At 39.3% G+C, this 10,000-nt stretch overlaps 1 protein-coding gene across 1 annotated transcript in view; it reads right to left on the bottom strand.

Annotated features, from left to right (window-relative positions):
• LOC122790878 (receptor-interacting serine/threonine-protein kinase 2-like) overlaps positions 1-10,000 on the bottom strand; it is a 528,574-nt gene that overhangs the window by 499,602 nt on the left and 18,972 nt on the right. Inside the window, exon 2 of the mRNA XM_044058543.1 lies at positions 6,271-6,432. Within this exon, the coding sequence (XP_043914478.1) occupies positions 6,271-6,422 (152 nt within the window). The 5' untranslated portion in view covers positions 6,423-6,432. The remainder of the gene's footprint in view (positions 1-6,270; positions 6,433-10,000) is intronic.

The raw sequence follows: 10,000 nt of genomic DNA, 5'->3' as shown, positions 1-10,000 counted from the left end.
AAACAGACACAGCAGCCAATTATAATATGGACATCACACCCTATAATCAGACGAATAGGTATGTGACATCTGTCCTGAGGTAGGGGGTAAGTGGTACATCCACCTGCATCATAACACTCAGCTGTCCAGATTTTCACAGAATGCCCAGATTTTTGCCTCATATTTTCAGTCTGTCCCACTTAAAATTTGTGATTTTGTATTAAATCATTAAGGATTGAAGTCACTAAATAGTGACATAAATTTGAGTTTCAGACTTCATAGCTTTCATAAAATGCATGCTAACAAAATCCATGTTACTATAGCAACTCTCTACATTATTTAAAATCTGCCACTATTTTTGGGCCTTTGACCCTCCCCCCCCTCATTATTTTAGACTTTGTCCAGATTTCTTGTGTAAATAGGTTAAGAGGTATGACCAGCATGTGGTCACAGTGCTTGACTACTCCCTTGACTGTAACACAATTACTGGGCATGTGAAGGACATGCATATCAGAGGGCATACTAACATCATGGTTACTAGCCTTCATCACACCAATAACAGATTACCATGCACCCTTCTCCATTTACCTACCTACACATGTATCATTGATATGCAACTGAAGTGTACCATCTTTGTCACAGTGCACTGTCACACAGCTTACTGTCCATATCTAGGTATTATTTATGTGGAATATACATGACTGCCTGATGGTGCAGAACACCAATCGCGTTGTTGCACCAGATGCATGTGTGATACCCATTTACTTTATGCACACACTGTATACATAAGTGACAGCATTAATGGCATGTATATCACTTGTTACAGTGTGAACTGTGCCACTGATATACGCCAAGAGCACAAAACCACTTGCCTGTAATGCCTATACTGTCATATACAGGTATAGCAGTGTCCCTCCTAACACCTCCTGCAGATATTACAGTACCATGACAGTGTGCGTAGTTACCCTCAGTGAGTGTGGATGTATCATAATAGTTGTCCAGTGTGTGTGTGCAGGCTCATCTGTTATCACTCCACATCACACGTTATGTCAGAGGTACGGGATTAGTGGTGGTTTTATTCACATATTGTCCAGGATTGTGGTTGGTTCTTGTAATGATTGCCATGATCCTTTCCCTGCGGCCACCAGAGACCTCTGCTGAGAGTACACACATATTCAGGTATATCATTTTGCACAGCTTCCCAATATGCACCCTACCTCAATTGTATACCAGATTCCTGACAGACGTCCTCTGCATTATTCATGTAAGGATGCTTATCTCTCTCTCTCACACACAAACACACACACACACACACACACACACACACACACACACACACACACACACACACACCCTCCCCATTGTTATGTCACCTTGTGTGACAGTCACAGACAACACATTTTCACTGTACAGTTCGTAATGTACCATATAGATATGTGCTTGGTGTTGCTGCTACAACCATCTTACATTGACATGCCCTCCTCTGCTGTACATACAGGAGTTTCACCTGTACTCTTTCCCTATGTTCATTCCTACAATTCATCTGTGTGTCCCTACTCAATAAACACACTTTCCCCATGGCAGTCCCATATGTCCTGTTACAGATTAACACAATGTCAGTATAGAATGGCAGTAATGGGATATCACAATACTCTGCACTGTAGGTACACTGTCCTATACTGTGTTTGGACCATATACTTTACATTCATACTTCTCAACAGTCCAGATATTCCCAGGATGTCCAGATGTTTTCCTTATCAAATATGTGGCTTTCTGCCATATCACTGGGATGATCTCTGGACTGCTGAGACTCAGTATTACAGGCACTTAGGTGCATACTTCTCAAATGTCCTGATCTGTGCAGAATGTCCAGTTTTTGACTCATATTTGTGATCTTTTCCTCATAATATGTTGTTTTCCTGGCAAATCAATGGCATGTCATTGCAAAGTGTCAGTAACTGATGACTGACATTTGAGTTTCAAATGTCATGCTCATCAAAATGTTCATGCCAATGTACAACCTACATATTCTATCCACTTCATAAGTTTGGACATAGAATATTGAAAATCTATCCCTGTTTCTGGCTCTGTCCTATTTTTATGCTTTATCCACATTTCTTGCTCTAAGACGTTAAGAGTGTTACATTTAAACACACTCCCATATGATATCTCTATCAAATATGTCCATATTACTGGATGTTTGTCCTCTCACTAAGTTGCCTCTGTGGAGATGTGTTGCACTAACAGAATGACAGCTATTTGTACAGCCACACCTCTCTACTGTACAGATTGTTTTAGAACGTCCAGATGTTCTTCATATACAACTGTGCTTTTTCTGGCAAATAAACCCTCAATACTTTAAAATTTAAGTCAGAAAAAGTGACATACATTTGAGTCTCAAACTTCATACCCTTCTTACAAATCATGGGAATGCAAAACCTGCCATTCTACCAACTTTCTAAGTTTGTAAGAGCAATATTTAGTGCGTGTCCCTAGCATACCTCTCAACTGTCCAGGCTTTTGCAGAAGGTCTAGCTTTTTTGCCTCTTATTTTTGGCTTGTTCCTCATAACATTTATGGTTTTCTGAGAAATCACTAGTATGATCTGACAATTAAATTCACTACATAATGATGTGCCTTTACGTTTCAGACTTCAAGTCCTTTAGACAATGCATGCTAACACAAATTCTGATATTCTAGCAACTTTCTACATTTATAAAAGCAATATTTAACGTGTCCCTATATTTGGCCCTTTGTCCCCATATTATGTCATGCTTTGTCCAAATGTCTTGCACCAAGTAGCTGAGAGGTATGGTCTGCATTATTTACAATATGTACTGTTCATATGGGGGCGGGGCAGCAAAGTTGCATTCTGCAAACCTGTTGTTCTATCCATTTTTTAAGTTTGTAAGAGCAATATTTAAAAAGTGTCCCTATTTCTGGCCCTCCCCATTATTGACGGCTTTCTCCAGATTTCTTGCTCTAAGAAGTTGAGAGGTATGGTCTGCATGCTTTTCTATGTGTACTGTTCATTTGGGGGTGTGGCAGCAAAGCTGCATTCTGCAAATGTGTTCTATCCATTTTCTAAGTTTTGTAAGAGCAATATTTAAATAGTGTCCCTATTTCTGGCCCTTCCTCCCAATTTTTGATGGCTTTCTCCAGATTTCTTGCTCTAAGAGGTTGAGAGGTATGCAGTGTAGACTACTTCCATGCATACCTCTCAAATGTCCAGATTTTTGCCTCATATTTTTGGTCTGTTCCTCATAAAATTTGTGATTTTATGGCAAATCACTGGGATGATCTGAGGGTTGAAGTCAATACATGATGACATACATGTACAGTTTCAGAGTTCAAATCCTTCGGAAAATGCATGTTAATGCAAACCTTGTTCTATCAACTTTCTAAGTTTATATGAGCAATATTTAAAATTTGCCCCCGTTTTTGCCCCCCCCTCCCATTTTGTCAGACTTTGCCCAGATTTCTTGCACTAAGAGAGTGACAGCTATCCGTGGACTGTATTTGCTCTCCTTTACACAGACTCGATATCTGTGTTTGTTTACAAGGTTTAGCGGCCAGCAATACTGTTACGAACTACAAAAACTAACTGGCGTACCGCACCTCATTAATATGCATTGAGCTCTGCCGTGTGCTGGCTGAGGTCACAGTTGCAGATACACTCCATGTAGGCTCTGCACGAAGCCTACATGGAGTTTAGTGAATCCTGGTGATAAACTTTTATGTATAATAAATAACCTGAGACACTTCCTAAAATATACATTGTCCATTTGTAGAGTTTTGAATTTAAACATTTTAAGAATGCTCAGTTGTTTAGTTAGAGACTTATCATCATAAATAGATGTTACTGCATCAAAATCAGGAAGAAATCAGGAACAAACAGTCTAAAAATTATATAAGATCTCTGTCAGGCAAGGAATACACAGAGTTAAATTGAGGTTTGTCGGTGCAATTATCATTATAGGCAGTTTGCCCCTCCAATTCTGGACCACTTTTAAAAAGAAATGCTAGAATAATTTGTCACAGTATGGTCTCTGTTGACTAACAACATACTGTGAGACCTGTAAAAGCATACTGGTCAGTCCCATGGGTAAACTGCTTTCACCATTGTTGCCATGTTCATTACAATCATTTCAATGGACCTAACTAAAGTTTAATAAACTTCAGTTTATATTTACTCTGTACTGAGAAGCTGTCCAATTACTTCCTGATTTTGTGTAACATGATGCCACTTTCTGATAGTGTGAATGTGGGGACAAATGGTATGCAGTGAATAGGGGTGTTTTTTGTAATCTGCAGTAGACTGTAACACAAAGTGACACAGAATGCTGCGCAGTCACTCAGTCAGACAATATATCAATAACTAACTAAATGGAGTGATTATCAAGTAAAAGGCAACAAGAGCAAAATGGAACAGGGTAAAAATCTTAGTAAAGGTATGCTTCTACTTTTTAAAATTGTAGCAAGCAGCTTGCTACAACTGATACATCACATAAAGCACAGGTGCTTCAGATCTCTGGTTCTGACCACAAAATCAGTACCAAATGCCTATGCAGAAATAATACTGAAATATTTCTTCCATGGATGAGGTCACCAGTAGGGAATTTTGCACATATCATCAGTGTAAGTACAAGGAAAGACTGCAGACAGGACATATATAAAAACACAGGTTTATTCACTAATTCAACACAGTCCAACCAAACAAGTAAACTGTCCTTTCAGTTTCTAGTTTGAAAGAAAACACACACAGCAGACTTAATTACTTCAGCATTCTTCAGTCCACACAGCCCCTTCAAGATACAGGCTGTCTTTGGAAAAACAAAGTGCAAGGCTAGAGGCCTCCTCCTGCTCTGTAAACAAGTACTTCTCCAAGGTGCGCCCTGCAGATTAGCCTGAAATGAGCTCTTCCATTTACACAACTTCCAGAGTCTTCCCTCAAATGTCCTCCTCCAAGTGAGGAACAAAATTCCTGGTGTGCTTCCTTATGTACAACATTAGTTAGCAGTTATGACCTTGTTATCTAGATAACTACTGAGAGAATAAACATACTGAAGTATGGATATATATCATGGGAATAAAGAAACTGACACACATTTTATACAGCTACATATATAAACTGCAGCTCATATTGGCAAGCCTCCAAACTGCCCCTCAGTGTGTGCATGGGAATCAGAGAGAGTGCATGTATGTCTTGCTATGGGCACGTGTCCCATCCAGGAGAGTTTCAATGCTGTTTGCTAGGACAGGCTCTGTCTCCATAACACGTTATTATATTATCCTATAACTTATATTTTTCTCACTATACAGATCTAAGACATACGATTCAGTTTTGGTTTGCTCCAACTGCAGATTATGTGGTCAGAGAATACTGGGAAGTGCAGGGGCACAGTCCTTATATCAATCTCCTTTTTCTTTTGGAAATCTACTCTCTCATTTCTAACACTTTGACAGCGGGGAACGCATTTAGGATAAAGATGCTAGTCAAATGCTTGTTAGAAACATGTTGAAATGAGATTATTTTTAGTTGTATCTAAAGGTGAACAGCTAAGGCCTGTGAAATGGACAGTTGCAATGTTGCAAGTTCTTAGTGAGTGAGAATCACCTTCTTGTTTTGCCAACAGTAAGGCCTTAGCCAGTTACACATATTACTTATTTCCTGTTATGATTTATCCGGAACAGCACTCAACAAATAGACTGTTCATCATTATGCAAGGTGATCCAAGTAAACAACAAATAAACAAAAAGCCTCACTACAGCTTCTGCCAGGACCCCTGTAGATTATAAATGCTATTCACCTCACAGCAGTTAATGCCTGTGGCTCTGAAAAAAAGCAGCACAGAGGAGTAAGGCAATGAACTGTTAATACGTCTCCTTATGTAGTCCAGGGTTTGAGTCTTGTAATTTTTGTCTAATGTGTGACTAAGTAACTCACTTAACTAGATGGTGCTCTCTAGCTAAAACCGAAAAAGGTCCACATGGATTTGTGCTCAATCCCAGTTAGCAAATACAAAAATACATAGCATTTGCCAGGACCCTTGTGGATTATAAACTCTAATCACACTCATGGCAGTAAGTTATGACTCTATATCAGAGAATGCTTTGCATTTAACAAGGTAAAACACTATAGTATCTCTAAAACTATGGAAAACTTCGGGAAATACTATTACAGCTGTGTTGTTCCAGATGGACTCTTGTGAATATATTTTACTTTTCAAAACAGGCACTGCTTTTACACATCTTTGCTGGCATAAGTAAGATGTAAGGAACTACACATACCCAGTTGGTTCTTGCAGTACTTTTACAGCCACGGTGATGCCCCACTCTTCATGCTTCCCTTTGTACACATATCCAAAGCCTCCTAATGCAAGGAATTCCTGAATGGTAATTTTCTCTGCTGGGACAATGTCAAATGAAATCCCCTCTGCCATTCTTGAAACCCTGCAAGGGAAATACAAGACAGAGTGACTTCACTGGTTTTACATAAACCCTAGTACAACCTCAGTGTCTACCACAACACCTTTCAGGTACACCTCTCACTATGACACACACACACACACACACACACACACACACACACACACACACACACACACACACACACACACACACATTCTGAAATCTGGACAGGTCAATGCTGTCACTTCACCATCTGGTCATGTATCATGGGTTCTAGCTGAAAATGATTGGACAGGTCCTCCTTCGAAATCTGTGCTGCTTCAGCTGCATTCTGACATACTTCCTTATTCAAAAATAAGACAATATATAAAAAAGGTTTGATTTATTAATGCAAACACAGCTTTACCCCTGATCGTACATTGCACTGTGCTTGTTCACTACAATGTGCATACATTATTTATTTCTATGTAATTAGTCTGAACTACTCTGTTATTGCTTATATTTTTGTATTTCTTGTTTGTGAAATGTTTTGTATTTCACCTGGGCTGAGCCTGAAATAGGTTAGTATTGCTCAGTGCACTTCCCCAGTAACCAAATAAAAATAAAATGTTGGGGATTCACAATACCCTTCATCTGTGTGTGCTCATTCATGTGCACTTACTAGTGAGGACGACCACCACGTGGCAGCTGACTAAGCTGTAAGCCCACCCTCAGCATGCCATTACATCACTCCCCCCCCCCCCCACGGGCTTTGTATTAGAAGATGACATTTCACAAATGCTGAACATATAAAATTCAGAGTTTACTTAAGAGGCTGAGATTCATATGGCCTTTGTGTCACCACGGCCAGGTGTACAGTAGGGGAAAAACACTCCCACTGGAAAGGGTTGCTTCACATGCTGTTTTAGGGATAGTAATGTTCTATGCGTTATTAATGGTCAAAAACTGTCATGTGAAGCACTGTCCTTGATACCCTGATCAAAAACACTACTTGTGAACAAAACACAAGGAAGGTTAGAGTAAGGACAGCGGAGCACCTGAAAGATATTGGGTATAATTCAACTGCCAGTTTGTTGAATGAACAAACAACATAATATAGATGGACAGTAGCTTAGTTTTTAACTGTTTACATCATCACTTACATCAGTAGATCCATGTGTTTTATGCCAAAAAGAAGCAAAGTTTATACTGAAGTGATACAGGACACTCCAATCTGAAGGCTTAAATAATGATTTAAACATTAAATATTTATTGTACCGGATTTTAAATTCACATTTGGATATTTACTATTTTTTACTCAATGCTGGTCATTATTGTGACAGTATTATATGATACTTGTATACATTTGCTAATATATGTTTTTATTTATATACAAATTTACTTGATAAATGTCAAGCATTTTATACACGATAACATTTTTTCCAGTGTTTTTATTCTTGGGCTCTTCTTGGCTAGTATTTAGCAACTTACATGTTTTCATATGTAGGTACTAGGCTATCGGCCCAAGGGCCTATGTAAGCCTAGCCAACAAGGTTCCCTGGCTTACGCCACCAAAGAAAGTTATTTTCCTGCGCCACTGTCGAGCAGAGACACAGAAGTGATCCCCGGAGTGTATTTCCTATTTCCCATCCATTCATCATGATTTTTCTTGAAGAGTGCTAATGAAAAACTTTCTTGACATAGATGGGTAGCCTGTTCCAGAGTATGGGAAGTCTCTGGGACAGGAATCTATCCCTCCAGCATGTCCTGTTCATTGTGGTGACAAGGTTTAGGTCCCTAGAGCATGTAGCTCGGAGGGATTGGGATTTCTTTAGGTGTAGCATGTCCAACAGCTCTGGGTTTGACATAGCTTTATATGTTAGGAAGAGATCACCTTGGAGTAGGCGATATGCTACGGAATAAAGCTGGAGTTTTTTGAAAAGGTCAGTGTAGGGCATTTGTTTGAGGCCAGTAATCCTCTTTGTGAGGTACTTCTGTGGCCTTTCCAGCTGCTGCAGATGTCTTGTGAGGTACACTCCAAAAGGGGAGTTGTACTCTATAATGGGTCTAATGAGTGTCGAGTAGAGGGAAACAATGACCACTTTTTCCTGGATGAGAACCCTTTTATGATGAGGTGTGCCACGTAGAAGGACATCCTGACTACTGTGGCGATGTGACTATCAAAGGAGAGACTACTGTCCACCTGGGTCCCAAGGTTTATTATCACACATTCAATGTTAAGTAGATTGCTGCCTATGTTGTAGTTCATGGGTACAGAGTTTTTACCAAGGGGGATGACATTGCACTTTTTGGCATTCAACTTGAGGCCATGGCTCTGACACCAGGCATCTATCTCAGCAAGACCCTTCTGTAGGATGTCCACATCATTTGGGGACTTAACTATGGCTCCTAGTTTGCAGTCATCTGCGAACTTCGTTAGCCAGAGGCCTTCTGTTTTAGCCTGTACTTCAGAGAAGTAGATACCAAAAGTTTTAAAGGTTTGCAATGGATTAATTCTGTTTCATTCTACATACTGTGTGAGATTTCAGTGTTCTGGTTTTAACACAGCAGACTATAAGCCAAGATATTAAAACGTTCCACACAATATCTTGGATATTATAAAATATATTGAGTTAACCTTTTTTGCAGCTTCTAGTGTATAATTTTCTATACTGTGTTCTCTACCACCACATCATAAAAGTACAACCCCTTCCCTATTTCTGTGTGAGGAAAATATAAAATGTTTCCTGTCCCCAAACTCCGTAAGTATAAACCCTTTGTTATTTCCATGTAGGTGGTCAGATTCCAAAAGCTTTGCTATCACTGTAAGCAACATATTCCAGTGTAAGGCCCATCTATAAAGCAGGCTTACACCAGAGTAAGTCGCTTACATAAAGAACAAGTATTTTAGAATCAGGCCATTATACAAATATATATATTACACACACACGTTTTATTTAAACCATGTTAACTGGATAACTGCTCGGACCTAAAAAGGCAAAGACAACACAGAATACAAAGACACAGAACACATAAATTACACATCAAAGATATTTAAAAAATCTAAAATATTTCCAAAGAGAATAACTAAAAATGGGTTCTAGTTCTAAGATCAAAGAGAATTCCAAATCGATTAATTAAGTAAAAATTGTAGGTATAGTGTACACTAACAAGCTGTGCAATAGTCTATTAACACAAGTCACAAAATAATAATCTGACAGGTGAATTACCTTTATGACCTGCAATACTATATGTCGTTGTCTCAATAGTACAAATGCAATCAGTACGTTATACTAAGGCAGAACAAAGTTATGCTAAGTTTTGAAGCACAACACAAAATATGCAGCTATGAAACATTAAAAGGTTAAGCTACAAAATGACATGCTAATAAAATTCCTGTGGTTGCGTGGGTTTCCTCCCACATCCCAAAGACATGCTGTAGGTGGATTGGACACTCTAAATTGGCCCTAGGTGTGAGTGCATGTGTGTGTGTGCCTTCTGTAGAAGGTTGGGCACCGGGCTGGCAAATCGACACTGTAAAACTCCAGTGCCAATCATGAGCGGACAGGTGATCCGCTGTGGCGACCCCTAACCGGGAAAAGCCGAAAGAAGGAGAAGATACTAGGTACAT

Source organism: Protopterus annectens, chromosome 16.part0 (genome assembly GCF_019279795.1).
Source record: "Protopterus annectens isolate FY-2018-M chromosome 16.part0, PAN1.0, whole genome shotgun sequence".
Lineage (NCBI taxonomy): Eukaryota > Metazoa > Chordata > Ceratodontiformes > Protopteridae > Protopterus > Protopterus annectens.
The sequence above is the reverse complement of the archived record's forward strand: the minus strand, read 5'-3'. Positions and strand labels throughout refer to the sequence as shown.